Genomic DNA, 25,726 nt, shown 5'->3' on the forward strand with positions numbered 1-25,726 from the left:
TTAACTATGGTAAATAAATGAGTTAGATAATACAGTGATTTAATTTAATGAGGTTTCTTTCTATTTATTTTATTATTATATATATTTGCTGGGAAAAAGCTCCAGAATGTGTCATTTTTAATTATTTAAAACATTTATCAGGGCAATTGTGTAAATAATTTTACTGACAACAATGTAAATGTGTAAAATTATATTAACAGGGTTTCCACAGGTTTCAACTGGTCAAATTTAAGACTTTTTAAGACCTTTTTAACACTATTATGAATGAAATTTCAGACTTACTTTAAATAGAGTAAATAAACAAGAGTTAATAAATAAACATTTGTTAACTTTTATTTAGATGAAATGATAGAGATTGCATGGGTGTTAGCCCAATTGGGTAGCTTTAAATAGACATAGGAAATATAAGACCTGTTTAAAATACTTTTAAACCTACAACACAATATTTCAGTGAATTTAAGACTTTTTAAGAACTTTAAAAAAAAATTTCAGACGTGCACAAGGCTAAACGCCAAGGATTTTTTGTAATGGCCTAGTTAAACCATTAAAAATGAATGTTATTGTAAGGAAGATAATTAAACCATATATATATATATTTAATAGAGTTAGTAAATAAGAGTTAATAAATAAATGTTTCTTAACTTTTATTGAGATGAAATATTGATTGCATGGGTGTTGGCCCGATTGGGTAGCTTTACATGGAAATAGGGAAATTAAGACCTGTTTTAAATTATTTAAGACCTACAACACAATATTTCAGTGAATTTAAGACTTTTTAAAATCTTTTTAAATCTTTCTTCAAAATCTTTTTAATACCATTATGAATTAAAATTCAGACTTACACAAGGCTAAACAATAAGGATTTTTTCTAATGGCCTAAACCATCAAAAATTAATGTTATGTAAGGGAGATAATTAAACCATATGTTTATACATAACATTTTATGAAGCCACTTAATTCACACTTGTTTGTTTTTACATAATTTATTGTGTTTGTGTCTAGATCCAAAAAATCCAAAGATAATTTTCACAAAATAATCTGATAAAAATGAAAAATAAACTGGCTTTATAGTAACAAACATAAATGTGTAATGTAAATTAAAGTAAATGTATATTCTGTATATATTTATATAATATATATTAGAGAAAAAACACTAATTGTTAAAATAACTAAAATAATAAAGAAACACTCCGCGATGGTGTTATCAAGATCTCATTCATTTTTTGTAATTTGATGAAAAGATGTAATGCATTCATAAATGCATATAAATGTTCATACGTTTTTTAAAAAAATCTAAATATTAAAAACTTTAAAAAATGTAATATTATGATGATCATTAAGCACGTCATAACAGTCTTGTGAAAAGGGTCCAGTGTTGTTTTATGTAATGAAAGATAATACATTTGATAGGTATCAAACCAAATGAGGCAAAAAAACTATTTGTTTAAACACTGATGTAGCAGATCTGGTTCAGTATGTTTTACACACCAGACATCATTGCTTTTAGTAACCGGTAGCATCGCAGAAGCATCAGCATGTGCTGTGTAAGATGCATGAACTCATAATCGTCTTTAGCAGTGCCTGCTCAAAGAAGATGCACGTTTTTTCATCTACCATTCTCCAAACCTGGGGCAGAGCAGGAGAAGTGCTCAAAATATCTTCAAAAGCAAACTCTCTGTCTTCTTTACACACATATACAGACACACTTCAGAAACACTTGCACATTTTAGTACAAAAGTTCAGAAACTGGGCACGTTCCCTAAACACGCAGCTTCAATAATCCTGTAACACTTGTCAAAGGCAGACTCTGAAATCAGTGATTTTAATTCTCAAATTGTTTCCATCAAATAAATGCTGTGAGCTGGTTATAAGGGAACGTTTCAAGTCTTCTGACCTAATGCACGTCATTATTATGAGTGAATTTGAGTTTGGAAAGGCAGAAAGTGTTCGCAAATCCCAGCGTTCAGATGGTTTCATTTGGTGTTGTGGTTTGCACTGTTTGCCAGGTACCTAGTGAAACCCAGCAGGACCAGCTCGTTTTACAGAGACCGGTCAAATCCTCGTCTCATCACAGCAGTCGACACCGCAACCGAGACCGCGAGCGCGAACGGGACATGGAGAGGGACAGAGAGCGTGAGCGGGACCGAAACCGCGACAGAGATCGTGAGCGGGACAGGGACAACACTTGGCCTCCAGAGAAGCAGCCGGAAGTGCAGCCTCAGGTGAAGAAAACTCTGATCTGACAATCAAATTCTTTATTCCTAATGGGCTATATGCACAGGGACTTTTCATTGTCAGTAAGCCAGCTCAAGTACTTTTGGTGAACTGTCACACTATTACAAAATCCCTGTTTCAGATTTGGTTTCAATAAAAATCTGTGACCTTCACTGCCTGATTGATACAGTATATGATAAAAAGTGGGTCTCAAACCAAACAAGAAGCAATGAATTAAATTCCATTGTTCCATGCCATGTCTTTAAAATATGGGTATTTATTTTAATACAGTATTTTCAATGTCAACACTTTCAACAACTAAATGAATTAAAGTCTATTTAGCTGATTGTATTTTATTAAAATGATAATATTGATGCTGTAAAAGAAACTGAAAAGTCACATTAACCTTTCACCACAAGTTTATCGGTGGCTGAAAAACACTTGCTCTGCATATTGTCCATTCATTCTTAAATGTTTGATTTTATTTGCTCACATTCATTAAAGTGAACTACATTTAACGATGTGAAACATGCATGTTTATTTAAAAAATAGATATAGTTCTATTTTTGCTGTTAATTTTCTCAATTAATAGCAGATTAATCCCAGATGTAGGTGACTATTTCTTCAGCTGTGATTTTAAGTTAAAACTTGGTGATACATTGAGAAATGGAATGATCAGTATGTGCAATGAACAGAACATTATTTACAACATGATTAGGATTCAACAAGTAGTCAGATTAAGCTGCAAAATATGGTCAAATGTTCTACTGAGAAAAAAGTCTTCTAATTTTAAGGTGCAATAGGTGATTGACTTTAGAAGCTATGCTTTTCTTGCTGTTGATAATAATAATAATAAAAATAATAATAATAATTCCTTACATTTATATAGCGCTTTTCTAGACACTCAAAGTGCTTTACACATTGAGGGCAATCTCCTTATCCACCACCAGTGTGCAACATCCACCTGGACGATGGGACGGCAGCCATATTGCGCCAGACCTCACACCATCTGATTAGTGGAGAGGAGACAGATTGATAAAGCCAGTTATGATATGGGGATGGTTAGGAGGCTATGATGGACAGAGGCCACTGCTTACCTCCAGTGGGCGACCATGTTAGAGTTGCCGAGAGCTAGCTGCCGGTAAAAAGTTGAAAGTCTCTACATATCCTGATAGAAATCTCCAAGAAATAAAAACGTACCATATGATTTTGTCAGCTCACATTGCTAGTTTTGTGGTGAACAATTCATCTGTGCATATCATTGTGAAAAAAAAATAGTTTGACCATGTAATCTTTAATTGAAATATGAAAATGCACTTCCTGTTTGTTTTTAGTTAAATTGTCACTGTTTTGTCATTAAATATTCAGTTTCTCTGGGAACTGTCACAATACAAAATAAATAAACCATCACATCTTCTGGTTCATGAGGACTTTAAATTAGGTGGTCCAAATGTATATATATACAGTATTTATTTTAATAATCTGTGAAGGTGTAAGTCCAATCACAACATTCGGTCCAAACATTAGGATAGACTGTCCTACCTGCCCGTCAAAAAACATACAGTAATTGCATACCTCTCTGCACACTGTTCACACAGAAATGATTACTTCATCGATGCAAAAATATCTACAACTTTTTTATTTTAGTATTGTAATTACTAACTTTACTATAAAGTTTTCTCTTTGGCGAATGTCCCAACTAGATACATCCAAACCCGAACTTTAATAATTTCCCAGAATCACTGCAGTAGCTTCTTCAAATTTTGCTGGTTTTTAATCCAACGTATAAAGAATTTTGCCATAGTTTATTTTGCTTAAAAACTAACAGGGATATTAACAAACGTTTTTTTTTGTTGTTTGTTTGTTTTTTTTTTTGTTTTTTTTGGTTAAGTTTCTATTTTAAATCATTTTTATTTTAAATGCTGCATTTTTTTTATTAAAATAGTTTAATAATTTTGTGAAATATTATTATAGTAGCTGCACTAGATTTTATGGTCATTTATTGCACTTCATTACTATAGCTTTCAGTGTCACAAGAACCTTCAAAAATCATTTTGATAATGACCTGGTTTTGTATACATTAATTACTACACTTAAAATCTCTTGTACTGCATGTACATTTTTATGAAATATTTTATTAGTAACATTAAATATCTTATTTGATGCATATAAAGAATCCTTGCTGAATATAAGTATCAATAATAAAAAGCTACCCTGGCATTTTATGCATGCATACACAAACCCAAGCACACAGACATGCATTTTTAATCCTGTTTTCCGGTTTCAGAACCAGCCTCTGAAGTCCCTGCGGAAGCTCCTCCACCTCTCCTCTCCTGCTACATCCAATCAGCCTCCACCTCCTGATCGCTCGGCCGAACTGCGCTTCCAGCCCCTTCCAAATCCCCCCTCTAAAGCCAACCTGAACGAGGTCAGAGGACACCCGGCGGGCAGCGTCACCCCCAACACCAAAAGCCGCAAACCCCACAACTACCCTCTGCCAGGCCAGATTGAATCCAGCTGGCACGTCTCTGCTCTGAATCGGGCAGAGGGTGCGCCATACCCCGACCAATTGGCAAACAAAGGTGGGCAGAACGGTATCGGCTTCACTAGAGCCGCTCGCACCAGGATGCCGAACCTCAATGATCTGAAAGAAACGGCCCTTTAGAGAAGGAAGGCCCCCTGGTGGCCGCTTGGTGTACTCGTTTTTCCCTCCTTTTCCTTCCTGGCTACCTATGGAATGCTATTGTTCATACAGTGGTACTCAATGCCACTTCTGGCCAGAAGGTGGCAATAGTTATGTCTCAGATTTGTTTTTTAAAGCATCCACATTTGATAGAATTTGTATTATTGTTCATTACATCTGGGTTCAGTTTTCTGTTGAATATATCTTATTGACGACGATGATATGAATCTATGTATTTGTATATGGAAACTTAGGGACGGGGGAACGACAAAAAAACTAAAAAAATCTGTGGAATTGTAAGAGCTTTAGTTTATACACAAGAGAATGTATACATATTTAATGTGTAATAATTCTATATTTCATGGAGATTATTTAAGGAATTATCGGTGTGTTAATAGTTACCATGTACAGAGTGCATTTTATGGTTGTAACAAAAGTACTTATTGTTTCAGAGTTATTTTCCTCTCTGTGTTTTCTGATATGAATTCTACAGTGCGGACTAGGTCTATATTACACACTGTCTCATACTGCAGGTTAATGAGTCCATCGGTTATTGAATCAGCCCTATTTAAAACGGCATATCAGCAAACTACTGATGCTTCCTAACCAGGTTCTGTGTTATTTTTCATTAAATCCACATCCCATGATGGCTATTTGTCTCGCCAGGCTATGTTTTACAGTGTTTTGTTACTTTACGTAAGGTTGTTGTTCAAAAATGTTATTAAACTGACATTAACCAAGGGCCCTATGATCTCTGCGATGCAGAATACAGATGGAAACCTGTCATAAAAATGGGATTTACTGCATAACATAGAATTTCACAGAATAGGGCAAATTAAAATGATTCAGAAACAGGCCTGTGCACATGATCAAGTTAAATATGAAGTCACAACAACAACAAAAAATTCGCGATGAAAATTCTAGTGTCGAGTTCGACACTAGAACGAGTTCGACACTAATCTCCTTCTCCTAATATAAATGTGCGAGACAGGAATTTCATCTGTGGAATGTGATTGGGGCTAAAAGTGTGATATGATGATTTTTCTCTGGTAAAATGAGAAAATGCTTGTAAAGTGATTTTTAGATCAGCTCTGTAAATGGCTGCACAATATTGGCAAAATCTGACATTGCAATATTTTGTTTTGCTGCGATATACATTGTAATATGAATACAATTGAATAGCTCTATTTAAAAGGATTTCAAAAATTTGATCCACTGAGGTGATCAAGTCTTTTTCTATAAAGTGCGTCTACATAAAATATAATAAACTACAATCATACGCCAGAGCAAAATTAAAAAAGTTAAATAATCAATGCTTTATGGTTTTCTGTGGGGTCTAAGAGTATTTAAATACAAAAAATCAACAATCAAACGTAAAATAACCTGGTCATCAATCATTATACAAATAATGTTATTCAATATTATCATAATCAGGGGTGCCCAAACTCAGTCCTGGACGACCGGTGTCCTGCAGAGTTTAGATCCAACCCCAATTAGACACACCTGAACCACCTAATAAAGCTCTTACTATGTATACTAGAAACCAGGTGTGTTGAAGGAAGTTGGAGCTAAACTTTGCAGGACACCGCCCCTCGAGGACCGAGTTTGTGAACCTGTGATCAAAATAATATCTTTATATTTCAATAGTTAGTAAATAATCAAATCCTGCGATGTGACTATTGCGGATACATACATTGAGATATGGATGATATATTGTTCAGCCCAAGCTCTTTAGTTTGATATGGAAGGCTAAAAGGGCCAAAAGTGTTTAAATGGCGCGTCTGAAATTCTTTATATACAAATATGAAAAGTCTTTATATACAAACATCAGGTGTGAAATGTATTCATGAAGAAGACAATCTAAACACTTTCGACCCCTAATGGCCTGCTTTAGGAGTCTCTTTACAAGCATTTATTTTGAGGAAATACTAGCAATATGTAATAAGAAAGATATTCGAGCATCTTTATGATTTTTTAAAATTGAGAAATGTTAAGTTTACTGGTAATTTAAAGAAATTACACAAAAGCAGACACATACGTATTGTACAACAGAAGTACTAATCAAAATAATGTTGATAATACTATTACAACAAAGGATAATTACAATATTTCCTCCACTAACTTTCATTTTAACTAAAAAAGGAGATTTAATAAGTAAACAAGACATGTTTAATGTAGAAAACAAACAAAAGTTGTAACTTTTTATAAATATAACAGTAAGTTTCATGATGGTTTCAAATGAATTAGATAAATTTTAAAGCGGATAAAAATAAAATGGAATTTGGAAATGGATTTCACAGGGCCCCGCGGTACATAATGCACAGGGATCAGATAGAGCTTGTTTTCGGTGTCAGTTCATTAGAGTCCAGATCCCTGAAGAGCTGGATTTCCTGTGAATAATGAATTTGACCAGGGTTCCCTGGGGGCCGCGCCAGGTTTCTAGACCCCACCAGCTGGTAAATAAGTGTGACTTTGCCTCGAGCATGAGCGATGGTTTACTCAAGGTTGTGCGAGTTAAGTCTGTTTCTCTGTCCTGACGTGACTTCCAGCAGGGATTCAGCAGCATGTGCGCGTGATTCTTTTAACAAACTGAATAACTGCCGCTTTTATTTTAATCTGTTTAACGGCATGTTTTTGAAGAGATAAAAGCATTGCCTCGGGACCCGGTAAAAGGGTTTCAAAGACGTAATGCAGTTATTGATCTGTTTGCAGGTGGGAGATGTAGTGAGATTTGCGAATGGCCCCTGAAACGCAGCACATTTTCATTCAGTGAGTACGTTTACATGGACACCAATAATCTGATTTTAATACGATTAGGACAATACTCTGATTAGGAGTCTACCATGTAAACAGAGATTGTTGATTACCTTAATCCGACTAAAGTAATAATCGAACTAAACCACAATCAAACTATTATCATTGTGTAGGATTTCCGCCACATTTTGCGACAGGAGAGTCTATAGACCGTTTCAATGTAGTGATGTCATTGGCCCATGAACATTTCCTGCTTGTTATCAGACTATTTCAAAACTGTAACATGACAATTCAATCATAACTTAATGTTAAAACAATCATAAAATTATTTATCAATATGTGGATGTTTTTGGATTCTCGGAAGCTATAGAAATGAAAATTGTAAAACAGGAAATACGTAGGGACCATTGTGTTCGTTTACATTCCTCAAAAAGGTCTATACACACGGCTGTTTGATAGTATTTTCTGCACCTTCCGAGTCGGTGAAATACCCCAGACGCGAAGTATAGAGGTTTTTTCCCCATACGGTGTGCGGTATCAAATTCCATTAAAACAACACTCTGCCAGCAGTTCATACTCGCATCCAATATCTCGTTTGTTATAGGGAGCGTGCATAAAATGTTCCTGAATGAAAGTGAAAGTGCCAAACTGCAGTTAAAGTCGACAAATTAAGAATGAAACACCCGAAATTACATGAAACTCCAGAGGAAATGTGGATAGCGCTGTGACGCATTGACGTTAATGGAATTAAGTGCTTTAACTTGTAAAACGGGATTATAAATCTAACAGTCAAAATGCAACTCATGTAAACACCTTAATCATATTATTGTCTTATTTAGATGAATGCAAATCATCAGATTACTGATGTCCATGTAAACATAGTCAGTGTTTCCTTTAGATTTATCTCACTGTACGTTTTTTATTTGTTCGATTACATTCTACAAACACAGATCGAAATGAGATGGATATGAAATATGCAAAACAGCCGTATTACAAATTCCAGGCATTTGGATACCGATGCAAACAGAGCAATATATCATAACTTTGAGGTGAATTTACAAGCCTTGCTTACATTTTTAATTATTTCCATCCACTATCACAACAGGCACTTTGCTCAACAACTAAAGTTGCTCACAAAAAATCCCCCTGCAAAAAAAATATATAGAAAGAGAGCATTTTAATTTCAGCTACAGAAATGCATCTCTTACTGTTAATTTCTGTTTAGTTATTTTCAATGGTGCACTTTAAACAGACATTTCTCGCAGGTGTTTGTGTTGATATGGTGTTTGATTAAAGTAGATCTCTCTATCTATATAATCTTCTACATACAGTATCTGAGCTCTGTCCTTCACATGGATGGATTTGGATTAATTATGTTCAAGTTACACATTCAAAAGCAGTATATACAGTAGTTTTGTATCAAACATCAAGTCATGCATTATCTGTTCTTGTTTATATCTGTTGATTCTGGCACATTCTAAGCACTGTGTGTTTTAAATATAACAGTGTTATGTGTTCTTTTTTGAAATTTTGGTTATGGTCTGTATATCACCAATCAGGTTCAGTCGTTTTTGTCCATTTGTACTGTGTTTCAGCATTCGTGGTTAAACTGCCATGCAATAACAAACTGTTGATTTTTCTTTTGTTGATGATGATGATGATGATTTGTCTTCTGTATGCTTGGGATAGTTCACCACAAAATGTACTCATCATTTCCTCACCCTTGAGTGGTTTATGAGTTTCTTTTTTTGTCGAACCCGAAGACATTTTGAAGAAAGTTGAAAACCTGTAACCATTGACTTCCATACAGGTACCTTGTGCGTGTTCCAGTACAGGTATCTTGGGATTTAAATGACGACACCCTTTCCTTTGGCCCTTATGTTCAGCAATTGGTGAAAAAATGAAGTGATTTTAAGCTTCTATTTTAAAATTAAATCTTGTCTTTTGGGCAGCACGGTGAGTAGCGCTCTCGCTTCACAGCAACAAGGTCACTGGTTCGAACCTCGGCTGGATTAGTTGGCATTTCTGTGTGGAGTTTGCATGTTCTCCCTGTGTTTGCGTGGGTTTTCCTTTGGGTGCTCTGGTTTCCCCCACAAGTCCAAAGATAGGTGAATTAGGCTAAATTGTTCGTAGTGTATGAGTGTGAATGGAAGTGTATGGGTGTTTCCCAGTGATGGGATGCAGCTGAAAGGGCATTGTAGAACATGTGCTGAATAAGCTGGTGGTTCATTCCGCTGTGGCGACCCCGGATTAATAAAGGGACTTAGCAGAAAAGAAAATGAATGAATGAATCTTGTCTTTCTTTTGATGCTAAAAGAAGCTTGTTTCTGCAACTTTTATGTCTGTATTGGACTGTGGCAATGTTATTTATATGGACGCTTCTCAGAGTTTGCACAGTTTAGACACTGTTTACAGTGATGCACTGAAGTTAATAAGAAATCTTAAATCCCTCACTCATCATTGTGTGTTGTACACTCGGGTAGGATGGTCTGCTTGGTAGCATTGGCATACTGTATCTTTGTCCATAAATCTATTCTGGGTTTACTCCCCTCATATCTCCTCATGTCTCTGGCTAGAGCCTTTGGTGTCAGGAAGTTTATTTATCGTCTGTACCAGTGGTGCGTACTAGGGCTGCACGATTCTGGCTAAAATGAGAATAACGATTTATTTGCTTAAAATCAAGACCACGATTTTCCTACGATTTAAAATAAAGGTTAATATGAGTAGCCTATTATTATTGTTATTTCTCAAACATGGTGAAACAACAATAATAATATTAGGCTAATGTGTAGCTGTACTCTTGGTTAAAATGTTAAATTCTGTATAGACTTGGAATGGTGGACTTGACCAGACTTTAAGTATGTCCTGGTTGTTAATTCACATTATACAGTATTTATAATTCTAAAGTTGAATTATTAAGCTTGAGACATGTGCTCGTCATTTGTCATTGACAACATTATTACACAATTTTTTTTTGCTGGTAAAATGAGAAATTTGTCATGATCAGATTCCATCCTGCAATACATTAAACATTATATAGGCTAGAGTAGTTATACGGACCTAGTAAACACTTATTTACATGCACAAGACTCTGTGTTTACTATGAAAGATAAAACAAATCAAATGCTTGTCGTAATCATAACTCTATCTACACTATCTTATGGTGAATGCAGTAAGTGACTGTATCATCATCAACAATGTTACCTGTTAAGCACAAAAGTTCATCACATACAAAAACTATAAAAAAAACAAAAGAAATCTTATCTATGAATTGTTCTACCTATGTGTTCTTACTGCACTCTGTACACATCGCTAAAGTCCAGCATCTTCACATTGGCTTTAGTCTTGACTGGAGCGGCTGAATGACATTTGTCCTGGGAGCACTGTACAAATGTGGCGGCACTACTGATGCATGCTCAGGTTCCGTATGCGATATCTAGTGCAAATATCTATGACTAAAGTATATCTATGCTATTATTGGCTGGCACATGCACGTCCTCTCAGTAGTAAACAGTGTGTCCGCTTTTGCATGATTTACGGCCGTATATACATCATTACATTAAGACAGAAATTACATTTTTGAGTGATTTATACCTTACAAATACAGTATGTGACACTTTTAACACCATATGGAGGTGTCCATGTTGCTGAGCATTGGATTTTCAAACAATGTAAATACTAGTGTGACCACCTTTACACTTCTCTCCTGACCTTGAAAATATAATTGGCTGAAAGCAGATAGCCTATAAGATTGTGTAGGGTCACATTGAGATCGCAATCTTTTTTCGATTAACCATGCAGCCCTAGTGTGTACTGAAATAGGGAAAAAGCTTTTAGGGTGCTTTCACACCTACACTTTTGTAGGTGACCGCCTGAGTGAGGTGGTCTCGGCTCGATTGAAACGAACCCTGGAGCGGTTCGATTGCAGTGAGAAAGCGATCCGATCCGAGCTCGGTAATATCACAGTGTTTTATGGATATGTAATAGGTATACGGCTATATGAAGAGAGAATTTTTAGTAGGGCGGGAAGTTGATGTGATGATCTCCCGGTAATCTCGCGTCCCTCCCGGTCCTTAAATAGGCATCGTCGCGCACCCTTCTCACCCCTTCCCACCGCATCCCTCCTCTTTAGACGTCGCACGCACCTTGTCAATCACCAAACCACCACCTCTCCTGATAGCTGAGTGGGACTCTGCAAAATAAACCATGACCAATGTAAGGAGAGTTTACTCACACGTGACTTGTTTTAGCTCTTTTGGTCCGATTAGAAACTTTGCAGTGTGAAAGCGAACCGCTCCAAGAGCAAAGAGCAACAATGTAACATTTGTAATCTCTGTTTCGGAACAACTGAATCGATTCACAGGTGTGAAAGCACCCTTAAATATGCAGCACCTTTTGCATGGAATAACCTGGAAACAAAGTTGCAGTTTAAAGAATTGCTTTCACTACATGCTTTTAAAAATATTGTAAATGATTTGGAGTTTAAAACATTGGCCTGTACAGTAGATTGTATGTGTATTTCGAAGGATGAATGATGTTGCCTGTTATTTGTTTGTTTGTTAAACCCATGTGAACTGAATACTGCCTAATCTTGGCCGGGACGCTCTTGTAAAGAGATTTTTATCTCAATGTGCTTTTCCTGGTAAAACAAAGGTTTTAATAGTGATAGGAAATACAAATACAACGGAAGTCAACGGGTTAGGTCTTTACAAATGTACTCTTTGTGTTCATCAAAAGAAACTCATAATGCACTGAAATAAGTAAATGTTGAGAAAATGATGACACACTTGAATTTTAGGGTGAACTATTCCTTTAAGCATTTTCAGGTTAGTATTAGAGACATGAATCACTTTGTTCCTAAGTAGTGCTGTTTGCCTCTCGAGAGTATTTTATCCTGTCCAAAGTATTAGAATATGATTTCATCTCTGCCGGATTAACACCTTGTCCATAAATTCTCTGACATGCTTTAATCTGCAGTACGTTGGCACAGTTTGTCTCAGCGGTGCCAGGTAATCCTCCATCCGCCAGCTGTTAGGGCTGCCAAGATAAATAGTTTGGCTGCGCCAGCTGCGGTGGGGTCACCTGCGAGTGGTTTTTCAGTGACCAGCCTTGTAAACCTACATCTGCATTATGTAGAATGTCATTTTTTCTGCATTTACTGTAATTTTTAAATGTTTTTATTTCAATTTGTCTGGAGTAGAGTCATGCAAACAGAAGATCAGGGCAATGCATACCACATCTCATAAAAATTCAGTTTTAAGCGCTAACATAGAAAAGTGGTCTTTGAAGGGCTGCATCTGTCAACATTTTTGTCAAAATAGAGCCTGATGGTTGTGTGACATAGGGTGAATATACTGTTCAATACAGTTTTAAAGTTTGGGGTCTGTCATATATATATATATATATATATATATATATATATATATATATATATATATATATATATATATATATATATGTGTGTGTGTGTGTGTGTGTGTGTTGTGTGTGTGTATATATATATATATATATATATATATATTAAAGGCACTATATTTTAAATTGCTTAATAGGATGTGATGTGTCTTTCATTCAGCGACACATAAAAACAAATGCTGATAATGCACAGAGTATACGGTATACTGTATTCCGATTGGTTTTATCATTCTGTCTTGTATCGCTAATGTTACATAAAAACATAAGGGACCAATTCAAACTAGTCTTGCATAATCAGATTATGTACAAGTGTGTCCATTTGTAAAGTTAACTTGTCTAGAATGCCGTTTCATTGTTTGATTCCTGCTATTTTAACACTTCAATTTTACAGCTTAATTGTGACCAGTTTTCAGTTTCCTCCTCAGACATTCTCCCCAAAAAGTGAAGTAGCCATGTTTTGTTTTTTGGCACATTGGTTTAACAGTCGTTTACTACAAATACCATGTTTAAACTTTGGTTACTGCAGTAAAACCATGTTGAGTGTGTGTGATAATCAAAGTTTAATGAGATAATCATGGTATTTTTGGTTTTATTTGTAGTAAAAGTATGGCTTATTTTCCCGAGGGTTGTTTTTCGCGCTAAATAGCATCGTTAAGTGTGTGTATTATTAACGTCTGATATATTTTATAATCGAACTATTGCCACAGTATAATCCTAATTAGACCTACCTCATCTGCTGACATGATAACGGTGAATAACTTTCTTGACGGCTTTCTCATCGCTTACACTTGCCTGTTTGTTTTGAGGAAAGCGCGCGCTCGTACAGTTATAATACACATTCATTCGTGTATATTTTTTCAGCTGCACTTCACTAAACGACCATTGGTGTCGCTAAAAACAAAGTTTTCTGAATCTACACAGTCTCTTTAAACATTCAGGAAGAATGCAATACATTGATCAAAAGTGGCAGTAAATATAATAATACAGTTTCAAATACATTCTGTTTTATTAAAAGTTCCATTTGAAAATACTATATCATCGGTTTATAGTAAATACTATAGTGTTTTTAAAACAGAGGAGAGCGGGGTTGAAAGTACCTATTTTAAAGGATAAAGTTTTAGACAGAAATATATTTTTGATTTGGTCACTAACTCATAAGTGTGATCTATCAATATAGGGTGGTATTTTAACAAATATAGAACATCTTCATAATATTTTCACTTTAAACATGTTGACCCCATTACCAGGGAAGAAAATAACACAACAATATTTGCTAGATTTACTGGCCTTTATTTTTTTATTTTGTCCTTTATTTTTGTAAAAAAAAAAAAAATAAAAATAAACAGTATTTCCATTTTAAATTTTAGCTCCATCAAATGTTTCAAAAGCAACTCAACAATGCAAGATGTTAAATATTTATTACATTTTTCTATATTTTCAATAATATTTTATATTTATTATTATTGGCAATAGGCATTCATTTCATAAAACATCTGAATCAAAACACTGAAAGCTCTCATGTGGAAGAGAAAAATAAGGTTTGTTTATTAGCAGTGGTACCAGGATGAGCCTTTATGGATGATTTACTGTTAAACTGAAAAACTTAAGGATGTGTTATTACATCGTAAAAAATCTTTATCGTAAAATAATGAACTTAAATTACAGAAATTTCTGTAATTCAACTCCAGCTGCCAGAAGTAAACCATAAAATTATGGATTTTTTTTACAGTGTATAGTATACTGTAGTATTGTGAACTGATAAACTAATAAATACTGCAATATACTTTTTACTGTGTTTACTATAGTTAACTATGGTGTATAGTATAGTATAACCTATATTATAATAATTTCTATAACTATAGTTGTTGCAATTATAAAATTACTTAATTTTAGTACTTTACTGTGGTATGGTTCAAAACATTATGTATTTGCTATAATTTACTCTAGTATTTATTCATGCTGCTCAGAAATTTAACACTAAACGAGCAGAGTAACTCTAAATTCACATATTAATGATTTCTGAGGTTTAATGTGAGCTGCTTTAGTGAATAAAATCCTTCATATATTTAACTTCAGCTAAGTTCTTTTATTCATCAGGGACAGCCACAGCGTAATGAACCGCTGACTTATCCAGTATATGTTTTACACAGCGGATGTCCATTCAGCTTCGACCCAGTACTTTTTAAAAATATAGTACAATAGATAACAATTCATTCAAACTGTCATAATATGACAATATATTATTACATTGTTTTATTATTAATATTTAGACATTGACTGTAATTTTGATCAAATAAATGCACCTTTTGTGAGCTGTGTCAAGAGCATTTATAAATCTTACAGACCCCAAACTTTTGAACAGTAATGTAGGTGAAGTCGAGTTCATATTTTAAGAATGACTAATACGTTGGACTGTGTTTTTAATAAGCAGGGTTTTTGACTGCCTTAAATGTATGTGAAGGAGACTGTGAAGGTAATTTGCTTGTTTCTTGGTTCACTGCCATACCGAAGGATACCTGCAGGTACTGTCAACTCATCTGTCATGGTTTAATAGCCATAGACAGCTTGTCTTATGTTGGCTTGAAGCATCTATCATCCAAAGAGGATGCCGTGAGCGTTCCAGGATCTGAGCTGTTGAATGCAGGGATATAAACATTCAGGTTCATCCCCAGAAGTGCACAGAAAAGATTAACCATTCATTAGACATCTTCATATTTGCATATTCCTGTGGCTTAGCGATGACTAGAAGCTGTATCCAGTTAGAATGTATTTATCGCTTCTGTCAGTTTACCATTAGACAAATGTTGATGTCTACATACGAATGTACTGTGAGACCCAGTGGTCAGATTGCATCTTTCATGATCATCAGTCTTTTTTACTTTACGCATATTTCCATCTATAGCAGTTGTGCCAACTAAAGCCATTGCAAAGGCCAAAGGTTTACAATCTATCAGGAACAGAAGAGGGTTATTTTTCTGTCAGATGAGCATCTGTTTTGTCTGTCGTTCTCTTTATTTTAGTAGTATGATGTCTGAATCTGTCATAGAATGTACTTAGATCAGTTTTAAGGTTTTGTTTCAATGTCAAGACTGTTCCTATTAGATGTTGAACTGTTTTGCTGAGTCTGTTTGAATCCTGTTTCCTGATTTAAGGTCTATTGTTGAATTGTGTCCTTGCTCTTTCTGCTTGACAGGATTGATATGAACAACATACTGTATTTGTTAAAAAAAAAAAAAAAGGCAAACAGTTTTCCATTTAGACAACAGCCATCATTTAGGTTACTTGGCCCACAGAGAATCAGCAAAGTTTTTCACAGCTTGCATGTTCGTTTATGACATAATTGGCTTTTAAATGTTGCTTTAAGTTACTTTTACATTACTTGACACCTACAGAAAAAAAACGTAAGTTTAAAATTATAAATGGAACAAATGTGGAACACAAGTGGAATGTGAGTGGAACCATGTGGAACACAATTGGAATGCGAGTGGAACGCATGTGGAACACAGGTGGACGCATGTGAAACACTTGTGGAACTAATGTTGAACACAAGTGGAACGGATGTGAAACACAAGTAAAACACATGTGGAACACAAGTGGAACACTAGCTGTGGGTTTGGAACATTTCCGTGAAAGAAAATGTTATCACTTTTCTCATATAAAATGTTCCAGATTGTTGTGTTCCATGTTACATTTCCATAAAAATCGTATCCAGATGTTACACTTGTGTTCAATTTGTAATTTTACCATGTGAATCTCTCATATTAATTCCACCCAGCAAAGAAAATGCTATAAAAGTCCACAGATTCAGTCTAGAACCTGCATCTATACACTCGATTAAGTCTGTAAAACTGAATGATTTGCTTTTCCTTTAACATTTAGCACAAACAAAATGACCACCACTCACTCAGCACTTTTTTCTATGTCTTTTATGAGGACTATTTGTCTCTGTGTGTTCTCTTTAGGGTACAAGTGAGGGGGAAAGCACCCTAAACGTTATTTAATTTAAGTCCAGGCATGTCTGACTTCAACAGCGTTTATAATGTATATTCTGCTGTAATTAATAACAATTAAATAATAATGTCTACCCAACTGCTGTTTATTCTAGCTTGTATTATTTCATTGCAAACACATGTCAGTGTACATGCACATTTGCTCAGGTAGCCTATATGTAGCTTTAGTAAGCAGAAGAGACATTCAAACGAAAAGAAAAAAAAAAACACTTTCAACCATAAAATATCCTGGGTAATAGCATTAAATAACCAAAAAAAAAATATATATATATATATATATATTTGACATCTTTCATAATGCCTTCAGACACAAAAAAGAACATAATAAATAATAAAAAAATATTTCATAGTAGCATTAATTACAAAAATAAATCCTCGAAAAGAAAGAAAAAGACTAAAGAAACCAGCCTTCATTTCAGTTCTCCATCAAACGGCATATTGTATGTAGCAATGTGCATCAACAGATTGCCTGGGAAGTTGAATTGAGTTAATTGCATGCAATGAACCATTAAGTGGGTCACAGAAGGTGATCGTCCGGCTTTATAATCTGCGATCATTTGGCTATTTCTCTCTTTTTTTAACAGACAACAGTCGGACTGGGATATGAACAATTTCTAAACTAGCTTTCTGCAGTCAAGGGAGGAGCTTTGAGATAAAGGGCATTAGATAAGGCCATTAGGGCTCTGTGGATTACAGTAATCCAGCCCCTTTAACATCAGTGCGGTGGTCCACCACTCGAAAAATAAACATCATGGAGTACAGACTGCAGAACACGTTACTGTTAGCCATCCTGCTGGTGTCTCAAGGTATGTGCTGTTGAGTATTTTCACTTCATTGGCAGTATTTAATAATAATAAAAAAAAGATTAAATAAAAATGTTAATTATAAATATATTGCAAAAAAAAGTTTTTATGCATTTGAATAATCTGCATTAAATCATATCAATTAAAATAATAATAATAAATATTAATAATATTTCTTTACTCTCCAACATTTTCCATAGGTTTTCTTGGTCTGCAGGCACAAACGGTAATTAAAACGTTTAATATTGATATTAAAAGTAATTAAACTACAGTAATTGTATTTAATATTGATGTGTGCTCAGGATGGCGAAAGCAACGATACATGGGCTGGAAAATCCTGCAAATGTGATTGCGATGATTCCTCCAGCAAGATGCTTTCCAAGGGTTCATCAAGTTGGCCACAGGAGATGGGCTGCATGCCAGGTACGAAAGAGAAAAAGACTAAAATATGAAAGAAAATCTGATATTCATGTCATGACAATGTGTTTTTAGACTTTTATTATTGATTTCTGATTCTGATCTCAGCTCTGCTACTATTAAGTGTTTTAAATCAGAATGTGTCAAGCAAATGTATCATTTATAATTTATTATTTCATTAAATAGTAGCTGTTTTTATTGGCTGAGGGTAAGTTTTAAATCAATTACAATTGAGAACTGTAAAATTTCTGAATGAAGCTTTGCACTGTTCAAAAATAAAGCTTTCTATTGGCATTGGTGGCTCTATGAAAAACCTCTAACCTCCATAAATGCTGGATGCTTTACAATGAAATTATATTTTCAGAAAATGGTTCTCTTTCAGTGAAAGGTTCTTTGTGGAACTCATAATAGTTCTCAACAGACTCACTATAGAAATTCCCTTTTTATTTTTAAGAGTGTTCACTCTTTGGGAATTGAGATGGATGGATTAGTTAGCAGTAGCTGGTGCCCTTCGGAAACAGAAGGCAGGGCATGTGTGAATGAGCTGGCTCCCGGACAAGCCTCCACCTGCAGTGGCACAGAAAGTCATTAATCATTTGGTTGCAGCGTCACCTGGGCCATGTGCGCCATCACCGTATCCCATTGGCACACCACCACAGGGTAGACATGCTCCATTAACACAGAGCAGCTCGTGTTCAGAGTCTTCCGAAGAGAATGATGTGTTACAATTAAATGATAAGGAAAGTTGAGAAAGATGGAACAAATCAGCATGCAGGTTGATAATCTCATTATGCGGAGATGTGGAGATTACCAAGAATTACCAAGACTACCAAGATTACTCAGAATTTGTCAAGATTAACAAGAATAGGACCTGTCAGTCAAACTATCGATAGCAGTGCACGGACAGGTCAGAGTGGCACTGGCTTCATGGCCTCAGGACAGAACTTTACAAATGACATTATTTGTTTGCATTTTAGGCTAAGGAAAATTTATATTGAGATTTGTGTTTATAGGCCTATTTATTGGTTATCTGCTTCCAGATATAATGAGATTAAAAAAAAAAGAGTAATAAAACGAGTTTTAAAATGTTGGAAACCTGCAATTTCATTTAAGTTAAAAATGTATAAAGATTTGTATTCATTAGCCTACATATCCGTTATCGGTTTCCAAATATAATGACTCATCGGTTAACAATATCACCCAAATTTACATACTGATAAAAGTTAATGTCAAGATTTGTGTTTATAGGCCTATTATTGGTTATCTGCTTCCAGATACAATGAGATTATAAATACGTTTTAAGAAAAAGAATTTAAAAATGTTACAAACCTGAAATTTTATTTAAGTGAAAAATTCCTATAAAGATTGTATTGTATTCATTAGCCTATATCGGTTATCGGTTTCCAAATATAATGGCTTATCGGTTAACAATATCACCCAAATTTACATATTGGTGGAAGTTAATATCAAGATTACTGTTTATAGGCCTATATATTGGTTATCTGCTTCCAGATAAAAAAAGTGTTATTAGTATAACAGTAAAAAAGTATTTTATGAATTTTTATACTATCTCTTAGCCTGCATATTGGTCAAAAATAACAAATATACCTACATTAGTTAACCCAAATTTCAATATTGGTAAAAATTTTGGCCTACATATCAATTATCGGCTTTCAAATATATATATAAAAAATAATTGCTAATAATTAAACCTGTTCATAGGTCTAAATATTGCCTAATGTAATCAGTATAAGAGTATCAACATTTCCATATTGATACATCCCTAATCCAAAGAATGACATAAAACATGGCATCATGGCGACCCAATAAGATCCTTATTGTCCTTTTGTTTAAAAAAACAGCATATAATGTCACTCTTTAAGGATTACAGGGTCGTTGTGCTGGGTTATGAGGCGTCTGGGTGTCAATTATTCTGCAGATAAGGTACTGTTTCACATTTTATTTTCACTTGTGGCCAAAATAAATCCAGCTTGAACTGTTGAGCTTTCTCTCCTTCAGCCAAAAATGCTAATGCAGCTTTAATATGTACATTTTTATATCATTTACTTTAAAACTATGTTAGGTTATGAGTATATGCCATATGAAACTACTGACCTTGCTACTAATTGAAAGTTTTGACAGCCTTACAAACAGTTATTTAACTCAGGGTACATGTGTTTAATTTCCTTTTAATTTCATTTAAATTACCACGCGAAGTTGGCATGTCAAAAAGAGCATCCCAAATCCTCGATAAGAGGGACTGTTATGTAAAAACACTGATGTGGAACTGAAGCTTAAGTGTGGAACGTGACCATCTGCCAGCCTAAAGTCTTAATGGATGTTGATCTTTCGGTATGGGGAACTAAAGCTTTTGGGATTGAAAAAAGTCACAAGCGACAGAAGAGCGGAAGCATGGAATTATAGAGCCGGCAGATTAACGCTTTGTCCATTTCTCTTTAACACAGCGGGACAAAGAAATCTCTCTGATCGCGTGACTAATGTTTTATTAAGCCTCCTGTCAGATACGTCGGACATCCTGTGAGGTTTTGTTGAACAAATTTTGGCAATTCAAAGCTGATTTTGGAGTTAGAAATCCTGAACTGAGCTTATGCATATTCATATTTTAAAATTAAATTATGTGCAATGTTTTATTAAGGTTGTGTTTATCCACAATTGTGTCAACAACAACACAAAAAACTGCTTTTTAGGCCATTGACGTAACAACGGCATTTTTAGAGCCTGATCATGCAAACTTTAAAACATGCTAGTTTTTTAAACCCTTATTGTCTCTACGGAAATCACAAATGTAATATTGTAAAAATGGTGACATCATACGTTTTGCATGCTAAAGTCCCAGTTACACACCCTCTTATTTCAGTATGTTGATGTACATCCAATTGAAGCTAAATGTTAAGTAGGGGGCGGGGCTTTCTTTTTATGCATCATTCCCTCATAGCAAGCTAACGGTAAGAGGGGTGTGGTTAAGAATATTGTGGTTGAATGACATCAGCAAAGAAGTACCACCACTCCAAATGTGAAAGCAGACTTTGAAGATTACAAAACATTTTTTTTACATTGGATTAATTCGCAGGTATTAATTGTTCACCTAAAGATAAACAGTAGCAATGTTTCTATCCAAAGATGCAAATAAAATTTATGAGCAAAACTGGAATATCACATAAAAGACGTGCGCATAAAGCAGCATTTCCATCCAATCCCTGCAGGCACAGGACGTCAACAGGACGTCATATTGATGTTATACCCCAACGTATGCCAGCGTCGTGGGGACGTAGGATTTTGTTTGGAAATGAAAATCAGGTTGACTTCAGAACCAATGGCAGGTTGATGTTAATGTCCAACCTAAAATCAACTAAATATCAACGTCTAATCGTGTTACACCTTGAAGATGTGTGGACGTTACCACTATGACATCTATCAGATGTTGGATTTAGGTCATTTTCCAACACAACCTCAACCAAATATCAATGTAATTTGACGTTGTTATTGGACGTCAAAATAATGTTGTCCTTAGACGCTGGTTGAACTTGGTCACCCCACGTCAAGACCTAAATCTAACCTAATATTAACGTCTTATGATGTTGTGTGCCTGCTGGGATGTGTCATAGAGAACAAAAACGTCACTTCCTGATTAACTAGTGCCAAATATCAGAAGTAACAGTTTTTTATTTATTAAAGTAGGAGAAGCTGCGTGAGTTCCTTTTTTATTTAATAAAATACTTGCGCCTCAGAAGACTATGCCAACACGCAATGAACACGCGGTGACATTTGAAGACGTCAGACGCGAAGCCCAGAGGCTCTTGATTCTGGGGCTAATAAGTAATAACACTAATACTAAAACGTTTTTAAGCATTTTAGAATGACCAAAACAACATTTCAGATGTTTTACAATATGCTCAGCCTGCTGGTTTGTCCATTCACACACATTTATAACAAAATCACATGACTGTTTTATTAATGTGCATACTGCAATTTGTTCAATACAAGTTTTTTCAGTGTAGTTTATTTATGTTATACATATTACATATGCTTTTTTATGTGCAATTTTAAATTTTATACGCATCTTGCCGATTCAAATCAACTGATTTTTATGTGCATATACTGAATGTGCGTAAAAGTAGGTGGATGGAAACATCGCTAATGTGTGTTGGCTAAATAAACATTCTAAATTAGGTTTTTACTCACTCTTAGTGTGTAGGCATGTGTAAGTACAGTATTAATAAATCAGAAATTTGTTGAAATGTACGAAAATGTAGTATTTCTTTACAAAATAGCATCGCCATCTACTGTTCTGGCATGCATAGTACAGTTATTTTAATAGTTTTCAATGAGCCGAATTGGTTTGGCAAGTTTTAAACACATTGTTGTCATGTAATCCTATATACTGTATATCTTTTAAATTTTCTATCCAGAGTGTCCCTACCATAAACCTCTGGGTTTTGAGGCAGGATCTGTGGCTTCAGATCAGATCAGCTGCTCTAATGAAGACCAGTACACAGGCTGGTTCTCCTCCTGGACGCCAAACAGGGCAAGACTAAATAGCCAAGGATTTGGGTGAGTGTATAATATATAGCATATATGAGTTTCTATTATATTGCATAAATATTATATATTTATTCATTCATTTATTCATTTTCCTTCGACTTAGTCCCTTTAATAATCAGGTGTCAGCACTTTTCCACCAAATGTTTAAACAGCAGATGCCCTTCCAGCTGCAACCCAGTACTGGAAAACACCCATACACACTCATTCATACACATACACTAAAGCTAATTTAGTTTATTCAATTCAACTATGGGGCATGTCTTTGGACAGTGGGGGAAACTGGAGCACCCAGAGGAAACCTACACCAACATGTGGAGAACATACAAACTCCACACAGAAATGCCCACTGACCCAGCTGAGGCTCGAACTAGCGACCTTCTTGCTGTGATGCTAAACACTAAACCACCGTGTCACCTTATATATTTATATATTTCGTTAAATGTAATTTTTTTTTTTTGGTAGAGGTATTTCTTCCTCTATATAAGTGTAATATAAATTAGTTGAGTTAACCAAAAAAATCACATTTTCAGTGTACTTTTAAAAGAAGGAATGTTTCAGATTTTAAAAACATTTGAACAACTGTTTGAATTATTTTGCTGTTATTAAAACCATCTTGACTATGGAATCTGTGAATTTGTGGTTTTTCCCCTAGATGTGCCTGGCTGTCCAAGTTCCAGGACACCAGCCAGTGGCTTCAGATTGACCTGAAGGAGGTGAAAGTGGTTTCTGGTATCCTGACCCAGGGCCGCTGTGACTCTGATGAGTGGGTTACCAAGTACACTATGCAGTACCGCATTAATGACAATCTCAACTGGATCTACTACAAAGACCAAACTGGAAACAACAGGGTAAGAAGACAAATAGGCTGTCTTGAAAAACCACTAGTTATACTGTAGGTTATCGACTTTTAGGCTTCTGGTTATATAAAGCATTACTGTCTGTTAGTATTGGGCTAAATTTTTATATATTTGGTATCGGTTTCCAAATATATCAGCTTCTAGATACACATTTCTATATCGGTTTATTCCTCTTATAAATGACTATGGAAAACTTGGCATCATCATTCATTCATTTTCTTTTCGGCTTTGTCCCTTAATTAATCTGAAATCTTCACAGCGGAATGAACCGCCAACTTATCCAGCATATGTTTTACACAGCGAATGCCCTTCCAGCCGCAACCATCACTGGGAAATGGCATCATCATCACAACAAAAATAGATCTGTTGTTATTTTCACTAAAATTATTAATTCATTAATTTTCCTTCAACTTAGTACCTTTATTTATTATGGAAATGAATCGCCAACTCATTCAGCATATGTTTACACAGCAGATGCCCTTCCAGCTGCAACCCTGTACTGGGAAAAACCCATACACACTCATTCACACACATACACTATGGCCAATTTAGTTTTTTCAATTCACCTTTAGCGCATATCTTTAAACACACAAAAATGCCAACTGACCAAGCCGGGACTCGAACCAGCAAACTTGTCACTTGAGGTGACAGTGCTAACTACTGAATCACAGTGTCGCCCACCAAAATTATTTGCAACATTATTTTTATCTTCACATTATTTGAAACATCATACTGGCCATTTTCTTGTTCCTAACATGTTTGACTTCCTTTACTTGTTGAGCAGACAAGATATTTTGAAGAAAGTTGTAATCATTGACTTCCATAGAATTTGTATTTTCTACTATGGAAGTCTAATATGGTTACAGGTTTTAGTTTTCTTTAGAAAACCTTCTTTAGTGTATTGAATTGAATAAAGAACACACTCAAGGGTTAATAGTGACTATACATTCAAAATACTTTCTACATAACACCTGTAAATTTAATTTGATGTGCAAGATGAGACAGCTCCTCTCTGACCCACTCTGAAATTGGCATTGGTGTATCTTATTGTAATTGTTTTTTTCCTCAGGTGTTCTATGGGAACTCTGACCGCTCTTCCACAGTCCAGAACCTGCTGCGTCCACCAATCGTAGCGCGCTACATCCGTATCCTCCCTCTTGGCTGGCACACTCGCATCGCCATGCGCTTGGAGCTGCTGCTTTGCATGAATAAATGCACCTGAGCTAGCTAATAAGCAAAGCCATTCCTAACTATTTCCTGTACACCATCCATTCATTTCTATCACAACATGCCAAAGTGAATATCACTAGCCAATCTTGTTTTATGTATCATCTGGTATGGATTTCAATCGCTTTTAATTTTATTTATGTGTTTAATTTAACGTTCTGCGTCTAACTGGTTGATTATTTGATTATTCACATATTTTTCTTCAGTTCATGGAAATTATTGTTAGATTATGTCATGAGTAAATTACTTCATGCTTTTTTTTTCATGTCATTTTTTTTTTAAAAGTAAAATAAGTATTGCTTTGGCAAATCAGGTTTGTTTACATCCAATGCATGTTGAAGCCATAATGTTAAACCAGATATTCAATCCGGGTATAGAAATAGGGAGATCCATTGGAGTTGAACTCAGTGTTGTGTTACTGTTTTTCTGTTGTGGTTTGTGACTGTTTTTGCTTGTAATTCCCACTGACCGATTCCTTTTTATATTCATTATGAGCCTGTACTGTTAAACTGTGTTTGTGGCTTACCTGAGAAACAACACAATTGAATAAAGGAAGTCTTTCTCCGTATTTTCAGATTTATTCAGCCTGGATCTAGTTTCACTCTGTAATTTGGACAACAGAAAAATGTGCATAATTAAAAAAATTATAATAATAACAGTAATATATGTTTATTTGTTTTCTTTCTCAGTCCCTTTATTAATCTGGGGTTGCCACAGCGAAATGAACTGCCACATTAAAATATGTTTATATTTTATTTAAACATTTTATTAGGGGTGTCACGG

At 35.1% G+C, this 25,726-nt stretch overlaps 2 protein-coding genes across 19 annotated transcripts in view; both read left to right on the forward strand.

Annotated features, from left to right (window-relative positions):
- cdkl5 (cyclin dependent kinase like 5) overlaps positions 1-5,548 on the forward strand; it is a 141,268-nt gene extending 135,720 nt beyond the window's left edge. For 16 of the 18 annotated variants that reach the window (XM_073915976.1, XM_073915979.1, XM_073915981.1 and 13 more), the window contains 2 exons: positions 2,007-2,222; positions 4,502-5,548. In XM_073915976.1, the coding sequence (XP_073772077.1) occupies positions 2,007-2,222; positions 4,502-4,879 (594 nt within the window). In that variant the 3' untranslated portion in view covers positions 4,880-5,548. 18 annotated transcript variants of the gene reach the window in all.
- Positions 5,549-17,814: 12,266 nt separating this feature from the next.
- On the forward strand, positions 17,815-25,511 carry rs1a (retinoschisin 1a). Its single transcript, NM_001003438.2, is given in 6 exon segments — positions 17,815-17,882; positions 18,080-18,105; positions 18,182-18,302; positions 22,727-22,868; positions 23,512-23,707; positions 24,786-25,511. Coding segments are annotated over 6 exon segments (693 nt in total). The 5' UTR covers positions 17,815-17,827; the 3' UTR covers positions 24,939-25,511.
- The last annotated feature ends 215 nt before the right edge of the window (positions 25,512-25,726 follow it).

This window comes from Danio rerio, chromosome 11, assembly GCF_049306965.1.
Source record: "Danio rerio strain Tuebingen ecotype United States chromosome 11, GRCz12tu, whole genome shotgun sequence".
Classification (NCBI taxonomy): Eukaryota; Metazoa; Chordata; class Actinopteri; order Cypriniformes; family Danionidae; genus Danio; species Danio rerio.